The 24704-nt window shown below is 36.1% G+C and overlaps 1 protein-coding gene across 2 annotated transcripts in view; it reads right to left on the bottom strand.

The window, feature by feature from the left end:
* The window catches only part of LOC113514856 (esterase E4-like), a 39978-nt gene that overhangs the window by 12512 nt on the left and 2762 nt on the right, over window positions 1–24704 (bottom strand). Inside the window, exon 2 of one of the 2 annotated variants that reach the window (XM_052893167.1) lies at window positions 3316–3354. In XM_052893167.1, the coding sequence (XP_052749127.1) occupies window positions 3316–3353 (38 nt within the window). In that variant the 5' untranslated portion in view covers window position 3354. Of the gene's footprint in view, window positions 1–650; window positions 974–3315; window positions 3355–24704 lie in introns of those variants that run through there. The other variant, XM_052893166.1, reaches the window with a different exon arrangement.

Consider the following 24704-nt stretch of genomic DNA (forward strand, 5'->3'; position numbering starts at 1 on the left):
AGTCTGTTCAAGTGTTTAAAAAATCTCGTGGAAATAAAACAAAAATCACACACAGCCTGTAAACATTACACTCTTTTATTGAACAGTCGTGTAAGAGGAATAGAGCAAATTAAAGTTTAGGTAAAAAAAACAATGGAAGAATAATGTAATAGGTAAATAATTTAAAAATGTATTCCACAGAAAACAAAAAGTAACTTCCATTTTGGCAAAACCAGTTATTTTGATTTAAAAATTAAATTAATTTTAACTAAATAAATTTAAAGAAAATAATTTTAATTAAATTTTAACTGATTTTAAGAAAATTTATATATATATAAGAATATATATAAGAATGGCAAATAAGCTAATTGGCAGACAGCTTGTTTGCCATTACTTGATGGAAAGCGTTAACTGTCACCTATAGACATGAACAGTACCATAGGCGTAATAGAGTATACTGTGTCACCCATGATACCCCTAATACGTTGCCATTCCTGAGGACTAATGCCTCTGTGCCCTGTAATTTTATTGCCATATTCTATAGATATTATATATTTTATTAATTTTGTCTCGTTAAAATTTCAATAACAAAAGACATGGAAGTTTTGTAGGTACTGAATAATCATAATTTAAAACCCTACCGTCTAGTACCTAATACGAATAGGTCTTACCATAATGGCATTTCGTAGTCTACTAGAATCCTTTTCGCTACCGACTCTAAAATGTAAGAACGTGGCTTGTTTTCTATACTCCTTTCTTGCAACCTCCAATCGTACACGTTGATGTTTTTGGTAAGATCCTCGCCCCAAGTGTCCAAAAAACTCGACCACACAGTACTTTCTTCATGCGTTTTCAAATAGTTAGCAATTTTTTTGTTAACCGGCTTCTTCCCTAAAGCGATCAGCCGAGATTCCCTCGCGAGGAGATATCTCAGCGATATCCTTTTTAATATTATCAATTCTTCTAGAGTTTTTGCCATAAACTGTTCAAACACAAAAAAAAAAAAACAATCAAACAGTAGCAAAACTGCTACTGGCCGCACACACAAAAAAAAAGTTTCACGAGATGTCACTTTCGATTTTAAAATTCGAATCCACTTTTCAACCAGTCACTAAAAATTAAAAAGTAATAATGATAAACCGGAGACTGTAGAATAACAAACAGGCATGTTGCTTCATGGAATTTTCGAGAACAATTATCACGGTACGTGACATGATGGATGGTGTAAATTGTGTTAAAAATAGTGTAACGATCTAAACAAAGTTTGCTTTGCGGTTTGTAAAACATAAACTGCCTTATTAGCTTCAGTATAGGATCTAAATAACAACTACATACTTAGGATAACTTTACGTGACGTATACTCTAAGTGTTTCATGCCTTTTATTTGTCTTGGCTGGATAATGGACAATGGAATCTAATAGATATTTATTTGTTTACATACCTTCTATCGTTTTGTGGTTATAATGTTTATGGAATTTTCAAAATAAGATTTTTTTATAGGGTTACGTTGCCAATTCTACGTGTGTTTAGATTTTTTTTTTATACTACTTAGAATGGCAAACAAGCTGACGTCCCACCTGATGGAAAGTGGTAACCGTCGCCCATAGACATGAGCAGTACCATGGACATAACAGAGTATACTGTTTCGCCCATGATACCCCCCATGCGTTGCCATTCTTGAGAACTTAGGTGTTATTCCTCTGTACCCAGTAAATTCACGCCATGCTCCACCCTTCAAACCGAAACACAGCCATGCAAACACAACTGCTTCACGGTTGAAACACGAATGGGACAGAGGTACCGAAGCAATCGACTTTTGTACAAAGTCTCCCTCTGGTAAAATGTAGTGCAATGCAATGTTATACCGTCTACTATTCTTACATCGTCACCACACGGATAGTAAACAGAACAATTATGAAACCTTACGTAGTACAACTGTTTAGATGGGTGCTAATAAATCGTATTAGGTACAATGTTTATATTTTTATGGTTACAAGTTTCGTTTCGTGAACGACTGTGACGCGAGAACGCGGTTGACTGTGCCTCGCTGATGACTAAGTATCACGAATTGATTCCGAAACTAGTCGAACTTTTTTGATCTAATTACACGTAAGTTAAATCGGCAGTACAGTACATTAAAATATATTCTTATTATTTATGCTAGTATAACACGCTTACATTTTAATATACAGGCTGTAATATAAATCTCTAGCTTTTACTGCAAAAACAATTCTAAGATTCCCATATCAGTCCAGGGGTTTTTAAACTTTTAAGATAAGGGAACACCCATAATACGAGTAACTCTTATTTCATGACATCAAAAAATTACAAATTGAAAACGCTATAATTAAAAAAAAAAAAAAACAAAAATTTTATTAGAAATATTTAAATACTTTTCAATGTAAATTTTATGAAATGAATATATTTTGTTTGTCATATTCGACAATTATTACGACTTCACGGGCTTACCGAATAATATTATAAATGCACTAATGGTAAAAATTAAGGGATAAAAAAAAACATCAAATTTTTAGGTGATTTTCAATAGGCTGTAACTTGGAGAAAAATAATCGTAAAGACATTTTTAAAAAACAGCAAATTGTAGCTCTAAGTGTCTAGTTTTTGGGTCTAAACTCGAAAAAAAATTATTTTCAATTTTTTTCAGGTAATCTTCAAAAAACACTGACAAAAATGTTTAAAAAAATTTTTTTGGGTTTTTTACGTCTACGGTCTTTAAACTTTTTTTTATTGACAGTAGACGTAAAAAAAAATTAATAATACATATAAAATACATACACATACATACATACATACATAAAATAATATAATAACAAAATGATAGATATTCAACTATTAAGTTAATAACTATTTATTTTTGAGTTACAATCATACATCATACTGCCTTATAGTCTTTTTTTTTATACAACTTAAAATGGCAAACAAGCTGACAGTCCACCTGATGGAAAGTGGTAACCGTCGTCTATAGACATGGGCAGTACCATGAACATAACAGAATATACTGTTTCGCCCATGATACCCCCCATGCGTTGCCATTCCTGAGGACTCAGTGTTATTCCTCTGTACCCTGTAAATTCACGTCATATCCCACCCTTCAAACCGAAACACAGCCATGAAACACGAATGGGACAGAGGTACCCAAGCAATAGACGTTTGTACAAAGTCTCCTTCAAGGGAGAAGTCGGATCAACTATTACTTTTTTATTACATTTTCGATAAGTTGTATTAAAACAAATTACAAACATGCGTATGTTTGTCCAGGAGTCGATATCAAAAGCATAAAACTTACTCTTACTTTCAACATTCACAACTACTTACCGAAGGTCGTCGAGAAATTCGTTCACTGCTGTTATCATTCTGTAACAAGAAATCACTGCCATAATAAAACTGTTAATGTAGTTAGTTAATAACCGTTAAAATTAATAATTTAAAATTTTATTCCGCAAAATATAATATTAACATATTTAGTAACAAAAACAGTGTGATTAGAGAGAAGTGTGGACTGAAAGACGATGTAGTGACAAAAATCGAAAAAGGAATGTTGCGTTGGTTTGGCCATTTAGAGAGGATGGATGAAAGAAGAATTACGAAAGAGATTTGTCGAGCAAGAATAAATGGAGATGTCGGTAGGGTCCGCCCTAGACTGAAGAGAGGCCAAATTAAAAGTACCCGTAACCGGCGAGCGTGTATGAAAAGATTGATAAATGTGAAAGAAGCGAAAGGGGTTTGTTTGAATCGAACCATTTGGCGTTCCATTGTTTCTGCCTACCCTAATGGGAGACAGGCGTGACAGATTTGTATGTATGTTAGTAACTCAATTACAATGAATAAAAAGCCGATTCGGGATAATATCAAGAATTCAATGTGACCGTATTTGCATCTTCGTATTAGTTTTTAACATTTTAAAAAACGAAATGTTTTCCACACACAATTCCGTATTCTAAATCTATATCATCATCATCATTTACTTGTCCACTGCTGAACATAAGCCTCCCCCTTAGGGGGTTTTGTCAGTAGTTGCCACGCTTGGCAGGCGGATTGGCAACCGTAGTTAGGCTTTGGAGATGTTTTAAGAGGCACGCTCCTCATCCCTCGCCCTCCTTTAGTCCCCACTTACGGGAAAGTATGGGGTGGCCTATTTTATGGTGGGTCCACACGGCCAAATTTGTATCTCAGTACTTTCTTTTTTTTATTGCTATATATCGAAGATTGTCTAATAGTTATTAGTGGAAACTATATTAGTTACGAATGATTAATTATGTAATATTTTTTCTGTAAATTGTACTGTTTGTTTTCCAAATAAAAATAAAAAACACTAACTTTAAACGTAGTTAAAAGTAGTTATATTGATTATAAAAAATAAACTACTAAAACGATTTTGATAAAATTTCTGTAGGATCAATCTGAAAACATCCCCCTTTCACAAAAATAAAGAATTTTCCAAATGTGTTTATAAATAACTGAGTTCTGAACTAACGAACATAAAAAAGTACAACAGATATGAGAACTACCTTTTTTTAAAGTAAAAGAAATATAACATGTTTTCAATTGGTCTATTTTTTTTTTAATTTAACGCGATATTTTCCTCAATTCTGAACTTAAACAGTAAAAAGTGGAATCGCGTATTTACAACTATATATTTGATTGGCACAAGCATTTGCGGCAGTGGTGGCGAACATACATTACTCAAAAAAAAAAAAACTAATTAACCTATTAATATAAATTGAAGTTATAAATTGTTATTAACATTTATAGTACTTAGATAGAAGGTGCGTATATAATAGATAGATTATATTTTTTACATTGTTATAAATATATACAACATATAATTATATGAAGTGTGCTAAGTGAGAATATAAACTATCCGTGTACCAAATTTCATTCGAATCCGTTTAGTACTTTTTGCACGAAAAAGTAAACAAACATTTATTCCTCCATTCTTACAAATTTTCGCATTTATAATATAAACAGGATGTGAAAGTGAGTCTGTTTTTTAACTCTTGGCACCTTAACTGAATTCAAGCCGGTTTTTTTGTGAAATACTATCTTTAATCATCCAAATTAGCTTTTTTTTTATACCACTAAGGTAGCATACAAGCATACGGCCTACCTGGTAGTAAGTGGTTACCGTAGCATATAAACACCTGCAATACCAGGAGCATTACGCGCGCATAGCCGACCCTTAAGAAACCTCTATATAATATGAAAACAGTTCCTAAATCTTTAAAACACCATTGATTTTCCGTTCTCGTGCACCACTTGCCTTGACCGTGCGAAGCCCCACTCGTCCGTCTGGTCAGGCTTCGAGCGCTCATTGCTAATCTGTTTACGTTCTCTTATCACGAATTCATTATTTAAATTAGTGGTTTCCTTTTTGCCAGCAACCGCAGAGACGGTGCATAGACCCCACAGTTTAAATGGAATTCTGTTAATTTGGAAATAAATTGTATTTGTTATAAATCGAGTTTGAAAAAAAAAATGCTTTTAATAGAAATCCTTTAAATGAATGTCAGCAGGATGCAGGGGTATAACTGCACCAAAAATTTCATATTTGCAGTGATATATTTCATACTAATGTTATAAATATGAATGAATGAATGAATGAATGAGGATACTTTATTTGCATTATACAATATAGGGAATAAGCAAGGCAATTAATAAATGCAACGATACAGTTGTATGAGTGAGACGGTCTTATTGCTGAGAGCAATCTTTTCGCTAATCTCTAGAACTAACAATCGGATTTTACTAATTCTTTTTGCATTTGATAATTCATTTCTTAATGAAGATTACAGGCTATTCATCATCACGACATGATCACAGGCGAAACTGCAGGATTTTTTTAATGCACCTTAGAATGACAAACAAGCTAATGGCCCACCTGACGGAAAGTGGTAACCGTCGCCTATAGACATGAGCAAGTACCATGTACATAACAGAGTATACTGTGTCGCCCATGATACCCCCTATGCGTTGCCATTCCTGAGGACTCAGGTGTTATTCCTCTGTACCCTGTAAATTCACTGCCATATCCCATCCTTCAAACAAAAACACAGCCATGCAAACACAGCTGCTTCACGGTAGAAACACGAATGGGACAGATGTGCTCAAGCAAACTACTTTTCTACAAAGTCTCCCGCTGGTAAAGGATACAGCTAAATTGGCATACATGCAGTATTCAGGTTAGAGAAGGACATAAACTGCTTTTTCTCTCAGTCAAGCGGGTGGAATCCGAAAATCAATGATAAGACAATAAAAAAAAAAACTGTTTTTATTAACATTTAAAAAGAAATATGTACCTATGTTTTTTTTTGTAATATGATTTTATAGCATAGATTTTATAGCAGTTTATAGGGGAGGTCTATGTAAAGCAATGGACGGATAATGATCGAGATGACGATAATGATAATAATTATTTATCGATATTAACTTTAATCCGATATTAAAAAATAGACATGTCAATCACTTTCACGACACTATAGGTCACGGGTCACGTAACGTGGGGTCGGGCGTCCCCAGACAGGTGCCGAAATTGAGTTCGGACATTGACACCAATACGCTACACTAGTTCACGGGTTCACTTGGAACGGAAGCTGGTCGCGACCCGACAACCGGTTCAACGTGTGACCTCCCATACATGTGTCGTTTATTTAGATATATTTTAAATACGATTTTATTTATTAGCACTTTATTTTTGATATGTCAAAGAGTGAAAACAAGCATGCGGCTTACCTGATGGTAAGTAATTCAGAAATGGTCACATAATCGTAAAACACCTGATGCAAGCAAAAGGAGGAGCTGTGTGGTTCTGTCTATGGCATTATAGCTTCCAAATGGTTGGACCGATTTTGATATTTTTTTTTTATACAACTTAGAATGGCAAACAAGCTGACGGCCCACCTGATGGAAAGTGGTAACCGTCGCCTATAGACATAAGCAGTACCATGGACATAACAAAGTATATTGTTTCGCCCATTATACCCCCTAAGCGTTGCCATTCCTGAGGACTCAGGTGTTATTCCTCTGTACCCAGTAAATTTACGCCATATCCCACCCTTCAAACCGAAACACAGCTATACAACCACAGCTGCTTTACGGTTAAAACACGAATGGGACAGAGGTACCCAAGCGATCGACTTTTGTACAAACTATGACTTTTTTGATACGTTTTTGTTTGAAAGCTGACGCGATCGGGATGATTCCTAGCTATAATTAATAAAGACATGTTCAAGAGTTTGTCAATCGTTTACAAATAATCAAGTCATGTTCTATTTGACGAAGGAATTACACCAACCTACACAAGTCCTATTCATTTGAAATTGAGTGGACCGTTACTTCGATTGTATTTCCACGACATGGTAAACTTGACCTGTAGAATCAAGTAGACTGCAGAATATCCAACTTTTTAGTAACTTACAGGAAATATAGCGTGTTTGGACTCATTAGAATGATCTTAGTGAGTAGGTGACAAGTAGACAAGTAATGTTTTTTTTTGATGGGTGAAAATGGAATGGTAACCCCGCCTGCGCTAACGGGATACGTTGGGGGAGCACCAGTGAAGGCTGATAGATGAGAATGAAAACCAGTTTCAATTTCAATTCAATTCAAGTTTCAATTCATCATGATGGCCAGTTAGCCCATCATGATGAATTCATCAGGAATTAACCATAATAGTTTCCAGGGGGAACCGCGAGGAGGTCGACCTGGTTGGGTATATTGCTAGCAATGGGATTCTCAGTCTCCATTACTAACAATCCCATTCCCCCCGACAAGTAATGTTGGGGCGTAAATCTTTAAAGATTTTTACGTTTAGATTTTTTTTTATAGATTCATTTTGTTTACAAACCCGTGCCCATAGGTGTCGTGGGATGGGTAGCAGCGTGCTTTTTACAACATCACTAAAGCCTAACTGCGGTTGCCAACCCGCCTGCCAAGCTTGGCGACTACTGGCAAAACCTACTTTATAGGGGAGCCCTATGTTAGCAGTAGATAGTGAAAGGCAGATATGATGAATTGAAGATGTTGTTTATTAAATCGTCTTATCGATGGATTCGCTTGTCACTTGTACAGAGAGCCTGTTCGTGTCTATAGACGAGGGTTACCACTTCCATCAGGTGGGCCGTCAGCTTGTTTACCATTTCAGAATGTATAAAAAAGACATTAAGCGACACAATTAGTGAAAAGATGTCCCCGCCGGCGTTTTATCTCGGATGGTTATCGACCGTTGGCCAATCAAAGAAATCGAGAGCGATTTGAGATCGTTTCGTTTGTCTGGTGAAAGTTACAGTGACTGTAAAGAATGTAACATAACATGAGTATTGCAGTCGTGTGAAATCGACTCACTCACTGGCTAATCACAATATTCAAAAGCTACTTGACCTGCCAAATTTATATTCAGCAGGTAGATTTCGATGTATAGAAAATCAGTGGGAATTACAATAAAAACAGGAAATAAAGGAGTAAAGTTACATAGGCGTATTTAAAAGGGGACTGGAAGGACTGTGCCCACCCCAGAATTGTCCAGTACCTACCAATGCAAAGACATGTATCAGAATGTGCCTTTTTAAGAGCCAGGCCTAGAAATGATAGGCCCAGGCCTATTTACCCAGGTAAATCTTAAATACATACGACAATGTAAGATAATGAAAAAAAAATACTAGTAAAAAAGTTTTTCTTTTGTTATTTTTTTTAATAAATCCAATACAAGCCCTTTCTATTAAAAAAAAAAAAGAATCTACAAAATCAGTTTTAAATTGGTTAAGACACAATATCATCTTGTCCTTAATAATAAAAATAAATATTTATTTTTATAAATCTACCGACCAGTTCGGAAAGCAATTTCAGCTGAGAACGGCCAGGAAGGAGGAAGAAATTCAGCTGTTGCATTCAAATGTTTTTCATATAAGAAGGTTTTGGCTTTTGGTTTTACGACCGACCGCATGTGAATGTACAACATACCTACCCACTAAATTAAAATCTCATTCGTTTCATTGAATTATAAAAAAAAAATCTAGGAGAAATACAATCTTTCGGGGGGAAAGGGATTGCTTGGGTACTTCTGTCCCATTCGTGTTTCAACCGTGAAGCAGCTGTGTTTGCATGGCTGAGTTTCGGTTTGAAGGGTGGGATATGGCAGTAAACTTATAGGGTACAGAGGAATAACACCTGAATCCTCAGGAATGGCAACACATGGGGTGTATCATGGGCAAAACAGTATACTCTGTTATGTCCATGGTACTGCTCATGTCTATAGGCGACGGTTACCACTTTCCATCAGGTGGACCGTCAGCTTGTTTGCCATTCTAAGTTGTATAAAAAAAATCACCCCTACAAAAGTTGCTGTTATAATTCTGTGAAATACAGACCGTCTTGAAAGCAGCACAAATACGGCGAAATTACAAAGATATTATACGTTTGTAAATTTTAGTCATTTGGCTACGGAACCCTTAAACGTTTCGAAAATAATATATCCTATGTATATTCAAGAATATAAGTGTTAGTCAGTCATTTTTCTCACGGCGCGACGTGTACCTTATCAATGTTTTATCAACAATAATGTACCTTGTACGTATCTTATGAGAGTGTTTATATTAAACTAAATTCTACCTAACCCTGTCGTATCTCAACAAAGAAATGGTTTGATTATATACATGTATGGGGGAAAGGGATTGTTAGTAACAACCCCATTACTAGCAAGATACCCTTCAGGTTCTCTTCGTGGTTCCCACTGGGAACCATCTTGGTTAATTCATGGAGAAATCATCACGATGGTCCAAATGGTCGCGTACAACGCGGTTTCAGAGATGTTTTCTCCCACGAACACTCAGGTTATGGAATGAGCTCCCTGCCGAGGTTTTCCCAAGAGACTACAGCATGGGGTTCTTCAAAAGGGGGGTAAAGAGGTTACTTCAGGGTCGGCAACGCGTGCGTAATACCTCTGGTATTGCAGGCGTTCATAGGCTACGGTAACCGCTTACCATCAGGTGGGCCGTATGCTTGTTTGCCACCTCAGTGGTATAAAAAAAATCTGCGTCTATTATATCCCTTACTGCGGCTTAAACAGTGCAGGCGAGGTTACTATACCATTGTCATCCATAAAAAAAATATAAATATATGTATAGTATAATAATGCATACAGCATTACGGTGAAACAATACGCGACACGGCTGATTCATATAATTTGCATTCACGGCGCGGTAGGCATTTACTAACTTCAAGGTTTGCATTTTATTTTTAGCTAATTTTATGACCTTCAATATTTTCTACGCTTTGTTATCTTCATCCTTGTGAAATATAATGTGACAATCCTAATACCAATTCTTAGGGGGAAAAGAGATTGTTATTTATTAGGTTAGCAACCCCACTGCTAACAATATACCCTATCGGGTCGACCTCTACGCGATTTCCCTTGAAAATCATCGTGAATTATTTATTGTTGAATCCATCACGATGGGCTAACTGACCTGCGTTTTCACCGTCACCTGTCATCCCTCACTGGTGTCCCGCCAGCGTATAGCGATAGCGCAGGCGTGGTTACCATTTCATTTCATACATTGAAAAAAAAATACCCATTCATGGATTCTAGAAGAGATTGTTAGTAGTGGGCGCTAGCAGCCCGATTGCTAATATAGCCTGTCAGGTCGACCTCCTCGAGGTAGCCTCTGGAAACAATCGTGCTTAATTACATGCGAATTCATCACGATGGGCCAACTAGCCTGTTTTTTTTTATCGTCATCTATCGTCCCTCACTGGTACTCCGCCAGCATATACCATTAACGCAGGTGGGGTTACCATTCCATTATTACTCATTGATAGAAAAATCACATCTTTGGAAATAATTTAACTACCTCCAAAAGGAGAACTTTCCAATTCATCTGTATTTTTTTTAATGTTTATTTTTCTTATATAACTAATTCTAGAACGATTTTAATTATTATTTTCAAAATCAACAGCATTTATTGTACGGTTGAACCCATTTGAATTTTACGATGATTAGACTTTGCTTTTTTCTAACATACAATTCTGAATTTATAATCCTTTTAAATCCGCTTTACTTACATATTTATCTTCAAGGGTGATTAAGGGGACAGGGGACGAGAGGACTAGTCGGATAAACCTAAAGATAAATACATAAAGCCGATATAAATAATTATATTGAAATATGAATCATTTAAATCACTTAGGTTTTATTAAACAATAGTAAAATCTTGCTTTTTATTAAATAAATTATATTAATTCCAAACTAGCGATCGGGCCTGGGTTCATCGCACGGGTTTTTTTTTTAAATAAAATATGACAATATTGACTTTTTAAAACATAAATCAGGTAATATTAATAATATGAAATAATATTTAACTAATTAAATAAAAGTGTTTTTTTTTTTCGATAAATGTTATGCTACAATTATTAACTAAACTAAATTATAAAAAAAAAAAAAACTTTAGCCCATGTTATTCACTGATAATTTAGCTTACTGCAAGTGAAAAAATTTTTAAAACCTGTTTGTACAATAATGTTTTATCAACAATATTATTAAGAGTGACTTAAAGAGCATCTACTATCTCTGTGAACATATATTTATTTATCTATATGTGTGGGTATATTATATGTATATGTGTGTATATGTATGTGTAAGTATATATTTATGTTTATGTATATGTGTATTTATGCAATTAAATATAATGTAATTAATTATGTATAAATTTAAGTTTATCTAGTTCATTTGTTTGAAAATTTCCACAATATTGTACACCGCTTTACCCGCTGACATTGATGCTCCTTTCCACTTTAAGTTTGCTGGAAGGGAGCTCTTTTAGAGTTAAGCTCGCCTTTGTACATTTGATTTACCTTAGTCATATTTTTATGTACAATTGGTGTGTACAATAAAGTATTAAATATATAAATATATCACATATATTTAACAAAAACAGTACTAATTACTTTGAATAACAAACTCCAAATATGTGGAGGCGTTGACATTTGTACTAGGTATCAAAGAACGTGTCACAGGTCACCAAGTTCATTATCATTTAAGTTAAAAAAAAAAACTTTTCTCTATCATATTAGACAAATAAACTGATATAAACTGTACAAAACAAATAGTAGCACTAAATTACATTTATTTAATAAAGTAAATTATGACCCGTGCCCACCCTAGAATTGTCTAATGCCCACCCTACGGCGATGCGAGCGGAACTTTCAGTTAGGCGCAATGACATATAGCCGAGAGTATATTACGGACCTTTGGGACCGAACCCACCCTAGAGGGGGGAAAGGGATTGTTAGTAATGGGGTCCCATTGCCTCATAGCTAGCAATATACCCTATCAGGTCGACCTCCAAGTGGTTCCCCTGGAAACCATCATGGTTAATTCTAGTGCAATTCATCACGATGAGTTAGGCCTGCTTTCATCGTCACCTATCATCCCTTATTGGTGCCCCGCCAGCGTATACCGATAGCGCAGGCAGGGTAACCATTTCATTATCATCCATTAAAAAAAAAACCCACCCTAAAAAAAATAGTCTTAAACATACCAATAACTATATAGGTAGTCTATTTATAATTACTAAGGTCAGGTATGTAGCATAGATAATAAAGTGTCGGCCATTGATTCCAACGCATGTCATTGTACTTGGATATTCACAATACCATTGTTATGTATAGTTTAATTCAGGTTTCAAATGACAGATATACACACATCCTGTGTCTTAATTGTCATAAATCAATCTTAACCCATGGTATAGATACCAATCTCAAACTAAGAGTACAGAGAAATAACACCTGAATCCTCAGGAATGGCAACGCATGGGGGGTGTCATGGGCGAAACAGTATACTCTGTTATGTCCATGGTACTGCTCGTGTCTATAGGCGACGGTTACCACTTTCCATCAGGTGGGCCGTCAGCTTGTTTGCCATTTTAAGTTGTATAAAAAAAAAACATTAAAACACCTTCAGTAGTGACAAAATTATTTATTTATTTTAGACTTTACTGCACCAAGTAAAAATAATAATTACTGTAAATATTAATGAAAAATAATACAAAAGGCCTTAAGCACTAAGCTATCTCATCCAGACAACAGTTGGGTAGAGGACATTGAGAAAAAGACAAAGGGTAGGTGGCGCACTATTACACAAATACTAATGTATACAAACATGGGGGGGAAAGGGATTGTTAGTAATGGAGACTGAGAATCCCATTGCTAACAATATACCCAACCAGGTCGACCTCCTCGCTGTAAACTATCATGGTTAATTCCTGATGGATTCATCATGATGGGCTAACTGGCCTGTTTTCATTCTCATCTATCACCCTTCACTGGTGCTCCGCCACCGTATCCCGTTAGCGCAGGCGGGATTACCATACCATTTTCACCCATAAAAAAAGAATGTATACAAATATACATATATAAAACAAATATATACATAAATATACACATATTTAATAGCACACATACAACAGGAGAGTATGACGGAGAAATATGAAGAGAGAACACAGGAAAATAGTACTAAAGGGAGAGGTAGTAGGATTTAGCAAAGGTTTTGAAGCTAGCGAGAGTTTGAGCATACCGAATAAAGGCAGATAGTGAGTACCACAGGTGAACTGCCTGAACAGTAAGAGATTTAGAATAAAAGGAAGAAGAATGAGCGGGAAATTGGAGGCGGAGGTATAGTAATAATAATATTAAAAGGAAAATTTTAAGTGTAACATTTGTATTAAATTATGAATCATATAAATATACACACAAGAATATCAAGAAAAGAGAAGAATTCATGCGTCACTTTAACTTAAATAAATTGAATGTTGGCCTTATTCAATCTATGTTAGCTGAACTTAAACCAGAAATTTTTGAACATCTCTGTAAATTATTGATGCCCATTAATTCTTCTCTTTCCGCGTCTAGGGAAGGTAGATAAAGTTTTGTTCGAGAAATCAGTTCAGGGTACAATAGGACTGATATAACTGAAGAAGGTAAAAGCCCTTAAAATAATATTAAAAAAAAAGTACCTAAGTATGTAAAGTCTCATTAGGACTTTATAATTATGTAATTATCAATTCTTTATTACATCCAAGTACAAATGATTAGGCCTTAACACCTCAACAATAGGTCCCCGAGCCTTTTTCATGAACAATCGGAGGAAGGTTGATTGTGTATTGTAAATCATCAATAAATGACGCCATCAATGGCTGACAAATATATATGACAAACCGCTAAATCATTTATTTTTTATTTTTATTATTTCAGCCGTTAACTGTCCGATGCTGAACATAAACCTTCCCCATAAGGAGAATTTTGTCAGTGCCACGCTTGGTAGGAGGTGTTTAAAAGGGACGCTGCTGCCCATCCCTCGCCCTCCCTAAGTCGCCTCTTACGACACCCATGGAAAAGGAATGGAGCCTATTCTATGCCTGAACACACACGGCTAAATCATTTACTCCACAATAAATTTGTCAATAATGGGGATTAGTAGCCCTATTGCTAGCAATACACCCTGTCAAACCGACCTACTCGCAGCTCCCCTTGAAACCATCGAGTTCAATTCCGACTGAATTCATCACGATGGGCTAACTGACCTGCTTTCATCGTTACCTATCATCCCTCACTGGTGCCCCACTGGTGTATACCGATAGCGCGGGCGGGGTTACCATTATATTATCACCCATTAAAAACATAAAAGTAACTATACATACATACATACTAACTTGACAGCTGGACGCGGTGTTTCAGACAATTAGATACTAAATAGGAGTCGCTATTTTTAATATCTTTGCTACCCACCTACATGAGGGTGCAGAAGAACAGAAATAAATATAGGTATGGTTTAATAAACTGAATAAATAATCATACATGAAGAAGGACGAACAGACCTCGTGGTCTGAAGGTTCCGTAGCATATTATTGCCATCAAAAAGAATAAAGTTGCTACACTGACAGAGACTTTCGAACTACTTCTATGTTATTTTTTTTAATGGATGATTATGTAATGGTAACCCCGCCTGCACTATCGGTATACGCTCGCGGGGCACCAGTGAGGAATGATAGATGACCATGAAAACAAGTCAGTTAGCCTACCATGATGAATTCCACTAGAATTAATCATGATGGTTTCCAGGGGAAACCACGTGGAGGTCGACCTGATAGGGTGTATTGCTAGCAATGAGTTAATTAGACCCCATTACCAACAATCCCTTTCCCCCCACTCTTATGCTATTGTCAACATATGGCTTTTACTACTATTTAATGGATGATAATGGGATGGTATCCCCGCCTACGCTAACAGTATACGATTGCGGGGCACCAGTGAGGGATGATTGGTGATAATAAAAAGGCAGGTCAGTTAGCCCATCGTGATGAATGCATTTAGAATTCAACACGAAAACCAACCATCTTGGTTTTCAGGGGGGACCATGTGGAGGTCGACCTAACAGGGTATATTGCTAATAAAGAGATCGCTAGTCCGCATTACTAACAATTCTCCTCCCCCGGTTTTTACTACTTCATCTACACAGCACTCCAAACCCATGGAGAAGTCCTATGAAATGACTGGAGTTCTACTCTAGCCTTATAGACGTTCACTGCCATATCGTATCGTTCTAACAGTCATACACACACATATGATTGGCTTAACTTGTCTGCCATTCGTAGTGGTATTAAAGTTTCTTTGCTTTGTCTGATAGGTAGGTAAAATGGCCAATAATGTCGACAAATCTAATATATAAAATTCTCGGGTCGCGGTGTTTGTTACCAAACTCCTCCGAAAAGGCTTTACCGATTTTTATGAAATTTTGTGTGCATATCGGTTAGGTCTGAGAATCGGCCAACATCTATTTTTCATACCCCTCAATGATAAAAAAGATTCAAATTTTCACGTTTTTACGATCAACCCCTGTTGTTTAATCGCGATTTTTATAATCTGCAATATGGTTGCAAGATGGCGATCGAATATAATAATTGTAGTACCGATAAATTTTCATGTATAGTTCTAGAAATAATGTATATGGTAAAACAACGTTTGCCGAGTCAACTAGTATCTCTATAAATATTCTTGGAGAACCCTAAAAATTATTTTAAAATAGATCTAAAGGTCGTTAGGAACCAATGATGCGTGATATTGTACGGGGAACGAGCGCTCCACGTGGAGGATCTTTTAATAATAGTCAATTTATTTACATCAATAACTTGCTAATTATATTATGGGCGGTCTAGTTAACAAGCAGTGTTCGCACTGTAAAAAAATAAAAGTTACTTTTTTTTTTTGACAACACAGGGGGCAAACGAGCATGCGGCTCACCTGATGATAAGTGACTACCGCCGCCCATGATCACCCACAACACCAGCGGCATTGCAGGTGTGCCGCCGGCCTTTTAAAAAGGAATATACTCTTTTCTTGAAGGTTATGTTGTCGTATCGGTTCGGAAATACTGCTGCTGGAAGTTGATCCCAAAGAATGGTTGTGCGTGGAAGAAAGTGCCTTGAAAAACGCACGGTGGAGGACCGCCACTTGTCCAGATGATTGAGATGAAACTTTAGTTTATGGCGGGTTGTACGGTGGTGGAAATCACTTCGTATACTTTCTTAACAAAATTAATATAGACTAAGTAATTTAATAAATTTAAAATAATTAAACAAATTTATTCATTATATTTCAAACATTAACTGTCTATTGCTGAACATTAGCCTTCCCCATAAGGGGAGTTTTGCCAGTATTTGCTACGCAAACAAATTTTAAGCAAATAAAAAGTATAAATAAAAATAATTCAAAGATACATAATTTAAAATTGTAGTTATTGTACAGTAACAGCCTTTAAATAGGACAGCGTTTTAAAATGTAACCATATTATCATGTATTTACGTTGATATAAATGTAATGCCTTGTTGCTTGTCCTTAAATAAATAAATAAATAAATTATTAATTCACTCTTGCGCCACCTACCCACTTCTATCTTTTCTTTAACCAAAGGTTGTCTGTAGGAGATTGCCCTAGCGATAAGACCGCCTTTTGTACCTTTGTGTATATATATTTCAATCTGTATTTATGTTACTGTATATCACTTGAATTCTTCAAATGTCAATGTATATTTTATGTTTCTGGTGCAATAAAGAGTTAAATAAATAAATTCATATTGACTTTATTTCTGATATAAAATAAATAATTAAAAATATATATAAAAAATGTATAATAATTGCAATACATATTGATATTATTAGAAAAACACTTGTACTATAAATTACAGTAAAGTACAACTCATGACAGTTATTATTCAAAGATGATTTAAATAAAATGGTAAGAAATGCGGAATTTTATGTCAAATGATTATCATCATATCGTATAAGCTTCCCCCATAAGAGGTGGTTTTGCCAGTATTTGCCACATTTGGCAGGCGGGTTGGCAACCAAAATTACGATTCGATGTTTTAAGAGAAACGTTGTTCATCTCTCGACTATTAGGATCTCTTAGTCACCTCTTACGACACCCATGGGATAGAAAGGGATAGCCCATTCTATGCTGGGACCACACTATGTATGACAAATGTAGAAATATACTAATGTAATAACAGGATGCATAAATGCATAATGCTTTTGGCAAAGAAGTTAACGATTATAAGAACAATCATCAAAATCATGCAACAATCAAGACGTTTGTCGGATTAGCTAATACATACAATTCATATATTTTTCTATTTATTATAGTTATATCTTGTCCTTTTCTTCCTGCCCTTTTCCCATATCTATTTGGAATTGGCCTAAAACAATATTATATAGGTATCTATCGATTATCCAGCATCCAAATTCAAGCTTAGCTTTTTTTTATACAACTTAGAATGGCAAACAAGCTGACAGTCCACCTGATGGAAAGTGGTAACCGTCGCCTATAGACATGAGCAGTACCATGGACATAAACAGAGTATACTGTTTCGCCCGTGATACCATGTCCTTAGGAATGGCAACGCATGTTACTCAGGTGTTATTCCTCTGTACCCTGTTAATTCACGCCATATCCCATCCTTCAAACCGAAACACAGCTATGCAAACACAACTGCTTCACGGTAGAAACACGAATGGGACAGAGGCACCCAAGCAATCGACTTTTGTACAAAGCTTTGCTTAAACAACGCTGTTATAAGTCTTGATTTTAAATTATTTTTTTTATATTTACTAATCACATAATCTCTGAAACGAGGAATTTTATGTTTATATTCGTATTTAATAGATCCTGCTCACTCATCAGCCGATAAAGATGACTCATATTATGGTGCAAATCGATACAACGCCCAGTCATGTGTGTAGACACCAGTGAATCATATGCACTTGAGTAACATGCCAATAACGGTCAAGTGTGAGACGTGCTGTGAGGAAAAAGTATGTCTGTGACAAACATATGGCCAGAATTAGCTGATTAATTGATGACTACCGCCTTAAGACAAGTTTTAAAGGAATCCATTGATGGAACTGTTATAGCAAGCGAATCCATGAGTTAGAATGAGTATAAAGACCCCACGGTTTAAATGGAATTCTGTTAATTTGGAAATAAAGTTGAATATGTTTTTAATCGAGGTTAAAAAAAAGAGTTTTAATAATAACCAGAGGGAGACTATACAAAAGTCGATTGCTTGGGTACCTCTGTCCCATTCGTGTTTCAACCGTGAAGCAGTTGTGTTTGCATGGCTATGTTTCTGTTTGAAGGGTGGGATATGGCGTGTATTTACAGGGTACAGAGGAATAACACCCGAGTCCTCAGGAATGGCAATGCATGGGGGGGTGTCATGGGCGGAAACAATATACTCTGTTATGTCCATGGTACTGCTCGTGTCTATAGGCGACAGTTACACTTTCCATCAGGTAGGCCGTCAGCTTGTTTGCCATTCTAAGTTGTATAAAAAAAAATAGAAAACCTTTAAATGAATGTCAGCAGGATGCAGGGGTATAACTGCACCAAAAATTCCATGTTTCCTGATATTTGATATAATCCATGCTAATGTTATAATTATAAATGAATGAGTATAGTTTATTTGTATTATACAATATAGGGAATAAGCAAGACAATTAATATATGTAACGATACAATTATATAAGTACAGTAAGGCTGTCTTATTGCTGAGAGCAATCTTTTCAAGACAACTTTAGAGTAACGGACTAATTGCTGTACAAGCAGGTATGGTAATATTGTATAATTAAGCAAGTTTGGAATAACAGCGTAGAACATTAAGGAAAATAATTATAAGTATCTATTATTGAATTTAAAAACAAAATTGTTAACTATACGTATATATAAAAGCATACGATTCTGTCTTAATATTATCGAAAGTTCGTATAAAAGTGTTCTGGAATGCGAGAAAGAGGATTGGCCGAGTGGGGAGGCCAGGTAAGCGCAGGACCCCTTCCTTATGTCCCTAACAATGCTTCAGTTCTGGTCTGACTGCCGTGCGGTGCGAACTGGCTTGTCACGCCATCTGTAGAGAGTTACCTCAATTAACGAAACCCCGTCGGCATGGAGCCCGCTTCCGTTGAAGAGCAGCTCGTCGTAATCAAGTTTCTCTCGAAACTCGGCAAGAATGGCCGTGAAATTTTTGCCGATCTCAGAACAGTTTATGGGGATGATGCTGTGAAGGAACCAACCGTCCACAAGTGGCTACAAAAAGATTCAGAGAGGGCCGAGAAAGAGTTCGATGTTTCAGGGAAAGTAATTAATTGTCCATCAAGAATTCGTCCCTCGCACCAGGCCAGACAGTTGATGGAAAATTCTACGTCGATGTGCTCAGACGCCTCAAAGCTCGTGTGGCACGAGTTCGTCCAGAATTGGCGCGAGAGGGGCGACATTTTTTTCTTTCTACAATTTTAAATTAAATTTATTGGAATTCTTCACCACGACAATGCCTTTTGTGTTTATTATGCCCACACCTCTCTTGTTGTCCGTGAGTTTTTGAGTAAATTAATTCCATTAACGGTGACCGTAAACTATATTCTAGCCCCCCTATTCGCCGGATTTGGCCCCGTGTGACTTCTTCTTGTTCCATTAAAAAAAACCAAATTGGTACGATTTTCGGGGGCGGCATTTGGGGGACATAAATGAGATAAAAAAAGCTACGACGGGGCAGCTGAGAAACCTACAACCAGAGGACTTTCAAGGAGCCTTCTCACAGTGGAAACGGCGTTGGCACAAGTGCATTATGTCACACGTGTTAGGGGGAGTACTTTGAAGGCAGGATAAAAATTGATTTACCTGAATAATTGTAAAATAAAATTTTTAAAAAACGTTATGTAAATTTTATACGTACTTTCCTGGGACAAATTTTCCTCGTTTATTTTGGATGTACATTTATATTAAATAAGTACTTAATATTAGAACAAATTGCCGTATCGTCCTGGCATAGAATAAGCTACCCCTTCATTTCCCGTGGGAGTCGTAAGAAGCGACTAAGGAACTTAACGGTCGAGAGATGGGCAGCAGCGTCCGTCTAAAAACATTTCTAGGCCCTAACTATTGTTGCCAAATATGGCAACTACTGGCAAAACCCCCCAAGGGGAAGGCCTACCCATAGCAGTGGTCGATTAACAGCTGATATGGTATGAGAACAAATATATAATACCTATTTAAGTCTATCTCATGAACTCGCTAGCAATGACGCTTCTATGGATAATTTCGCTTGCCACTCGTCTAGAGAGCCTAAGCTATTACCACAATTAACCAGAGGGAGACTTTGTACAAACGTCGATTGCTTGGGTACCTCTGTCCCATTCGTTCAATTCAACCGTGAAGCAGTTGTGTTTGCATGACTGTGTTTCTGTTTGAGGGGTGGGATATGGCGTGAATTTACTGGGTACAGAGGAATAACACCTGAGTCCTCAGGAATGGCAACGCATGGGAGGTATCATGGGCAAAACAGTATACTCTGTTATGTCCATGGTACTGCTCATGTCTATAGGCGACGGTTACCACTTTCCATCAGGTGGGCCGTCAGCTTGTTTGCCATTCTAAGTTTTCGACTACCCGTGCGAAGCCGGGTCGGATCGCTAGTTTGTTTTAGACCTACAATATGAGCGAAGGATTGGGCTATAACGTCTCTCTTAAAACATCTTTAAAAGCCTAACTGCGGGTGCCAACCCTCCTGTCAAACGTAGCAACTACTAGCAAAGTACCCTTATGGGGAAGGCTTATGTCCAGCAGTGGACAGTTAACGGCTGAAATAATAATAATAATAACAATACAATATGCATTCGAGTATTCTGACACTTCCTTTTTTTTTTTTTTTTTTTTTTTTTTTTTTTTTTTTTTTTTAACTATGGTGCCGGAGGGAAGGCAGGGGGGTGTGTGTGACTGGGAGAGAATGCTTTTAGCATTAAGGCCGCCATGTACACATATTTGTACTAATGAATAAATAAATAAATAAAAGGGCATAAACTTCCTGTCACGATCAGTGAACATATCCAGGTCATACGGACGAAGTCGCGGGTAAAAACTAGTAATTATTATAGATATTTTAATTTTTAACTTGCGCTTACCTCATTCCGATAAGTATGGTAATTAAACAACAAAAACGACCATGTACTTTAGCTATTTATGGTAACACTTCATCATACAATACAAATATATTTGGGGGGAAAGGGATTGTAAGTAATGGAGACTGAGAATTCTATTGCTAGCAATATACCCAATCAGGTCGACCTTCTCGCGGTTCTCCCTAGAAACTATCATGGTTATTTCCTGATGAATTCATCATGATGGGCTAATTGGCCTGTTTTCATTCTCATCTATCACCCTTCACTGATGCCCCGCCAGCGTATTCCGTTAGCGCAGGCGGGGTTACCATACCATAAACAACAAAAACGAAGTTTCACCCCAAAACATAAATACAAATATATATATATATATATATATATATATATATATATATATATATATATATATATATATATATATATATATATATATATATATTTGTATGTGTATGTGTGTATTTAAGAGTATGTCTATTTGTACAGGCTCAGATCGAGATCGATTAGTATCGTTTATACCACAAGCATTTCAAATTGTTTGTCGTTTTTTGACCAATAATATGTCATTTTGAAGAAACCGGTCAACTCCTTAGACTCTAAGACTTAGAAGATGCTAATGTTACCGATTTCCCCTGTATTTATATTCTGTGACGCCGACGCCGGCGAGGCGGCTCGTTGTAATGTTTTATTTCTTTTGCGTTGCTGCATCGCGCTTTGTTCCTTCATTCGTATATTATGCCATGACTTACATTATATATAATACATACATATATATATATTGAGGACAGAAGGGGAAAAATGTTAGGACACTTGATACGACACGACGAACTTATGAACATTATAATAGAAGGTAAGATAGAAGGAAGAAGGGGGAGAGGGAGACCGAGACATAGTTACATCAGGCAGATCAAGGAAGGAGTTGGTGTCGTGTCGTATCAAGAGGTGAAGAGACTCGCTGAAAATCGTAGTGAGTGGCAAGAGCTCCACCGACAAGAGCGCAGCTCTTAAATGGATAGATAGATACATATATAGTTCTCTTCAACATAGTGTTTAAGTATTTCTCAATCCTCATATGTGCGTAGTTTTAATTATTTTTTAAAAACAAATCACATTTCATATAAAAAAAAATAGCGTTAGAATTATTTTTAAATTTTCTTTCATAATTAAGCAAATCGTGGTAGTTTAACTTCATCCATTGTAAATATTATATAGAACTAAGTGTTATTTCGCAAAAGTCCATATCACTGGTTAGTTGATTACAATTATTTTGTTTAATTCCGCTACCATTATTAATATTTGTGCGACTGGCAACACTCGAACATTGACTACTATTATTATTACCAGTTCTACAACCTTCCATATTAGCTATCAATTTCCGACCGCCATTCGGTCCATGCATGTTTTGCGACACGTGTTTCACTAAACGAGACATCTTTAGGCAAATTAATAGATTAGTTCTCTAAGCGTTCATTTATTGTAATTTTTAAGCGACTTCCGAAACGTTTAAAATGTTCAAAATGAAATACGAGACACAAAACGTTCACGATCTGAGAATGGTAAAAAAATGTCAAAAAATCTAAATGAATTGGTAATAAAATTCGGACTCGTCCCCGCGGTCACAGCTGAAAGTCAGCGTTTTGCTCTTTGAGTAAAATTCCACACTGAGCTTTGAGCCTTTTTGCATTGCTGAGGCACACGCGTGCAGGTATGTTCAAAAGTTATATTTTATACTAGCCGTTTCCCGTGGCGTTGCCCGCTTCTAACTATGTAGTTCCCGTATATCATTCCCATAGTAACTCTTCATGAATCCGATCTTATATTGTATTATATACTTAAATGATAATTACGGGAAAGAAAGGGGTGGCCCATTCTATGCCGGGGTATACACGGCGATTGTTAAATATATTGTTATACAATAGTTAAATTCCTAATTTCAAAGAAAGTGACAAAACAGTGTAATACTTAAAGTATGTTTGCACAAGGTTTTAATTTTTACCAAAGGGAGATGTTGGACAAATGTCATTTGCTTGGGCACCTCTGTCCCATTCGTGTTTCTACTGTGAAGCAGTTATGTTTGCATGGCTGTGTTTCGGTTTGAAGGGTGAATTTACAGAGTACAGAGGAATTACACTTGAGTAATAAGGAATGGCAACGCATAGAGGGTATCATGGGCGAAACAGTATACTCTGATATGTCCATGATACTGCTCATGTCTATAGGCGACGGTTACCACTTTCCATCAGGTGGGCCGTCAGCTTGTTTGCCATTTTAAGTTGCATAAAAAAAAAAGAATAAAAAGAGTAAATGTTCAATGCTGCCAACATTTTAATAAACACGTCACACTATAATAAGTTTTAATTTAAATCAATTGTAATGCAGTAACCATGAATACAGCTAAATACATAAAGATGTTCAAGCCATTTTACATGTCCTCACCATTCAAATATAGCTTCTATAATGAACATTACAAAGTACAAAACTGCGTGATTATTTACATGAATTATTGCAAATTTCATTCACTGTGGTAAATCGTATATAATGCCTTCGTGTTGAGAGTACTCTAGCGTGCGGTTAAGATATGCGATCAACGAAGGTCGGTTGTCGTGCCACAAAAAAAATAAACATATAAGTAGGTAAGTATTATACTATCAACTATGTTTTTCCTAGACAATGATAAAAGATACCAGAAGTTTTGCACAAAAATAAATCTATTTCAAATGTCTCAAAACCAATTATTTAAATTTAAAAATTAAACTATTGCAAGCGATATTGATAAAATATCTATGGGACTAATCTGTAAGTATATGGCATGGCTGCCACAGAATGCTGTAGCAATTAATTCGCTGCAGCGCTTGCTGAGTGGCGGCCATGTTGACAATAACAAATGTAAAGTTTGTTTTCTATTGACAAAATAATGTTCTTTTGTAATGTTTTTTTGTTTACAAAAATAAACTCTTTTTGTCGATAGCAGTAAATGTTTTTTTTTTATACTTTAAAAAAAAAAGAATTTTTCAAATACGTTTAGAATGGAAACCTAAAAAAAAATAGCCGATACAACAACATCACAAGAAGTTGTGAATCTACAATACCCTGATGCCCTTATATAAAACAGCATCCAATTCAGACATCGTAGCCGGCACGATAACATAATTCAAAACAAATAGGTAGGTAGGCTTTACGTGGTAATTGTACCAAGGTCATTTTAGCTGCAAA

Source organism: Galleria mellonella, unplaced genomic scaffold (genome assembly GCF_026898425.1).
Source record: "Galleria mellonella isolate WM207_F2 unplaced genomic scaffold, CSIRO_AGI_GalMel_v1 utg172, whole genome shotgun sequence".
NCBI classification, from domain to species: domain Eukaryota; kingdom Metazoa; phylum Arthropoda; class Insecta; order Lepidoptera; family Pyralidae; genus Galleria; species Galleria mellonella.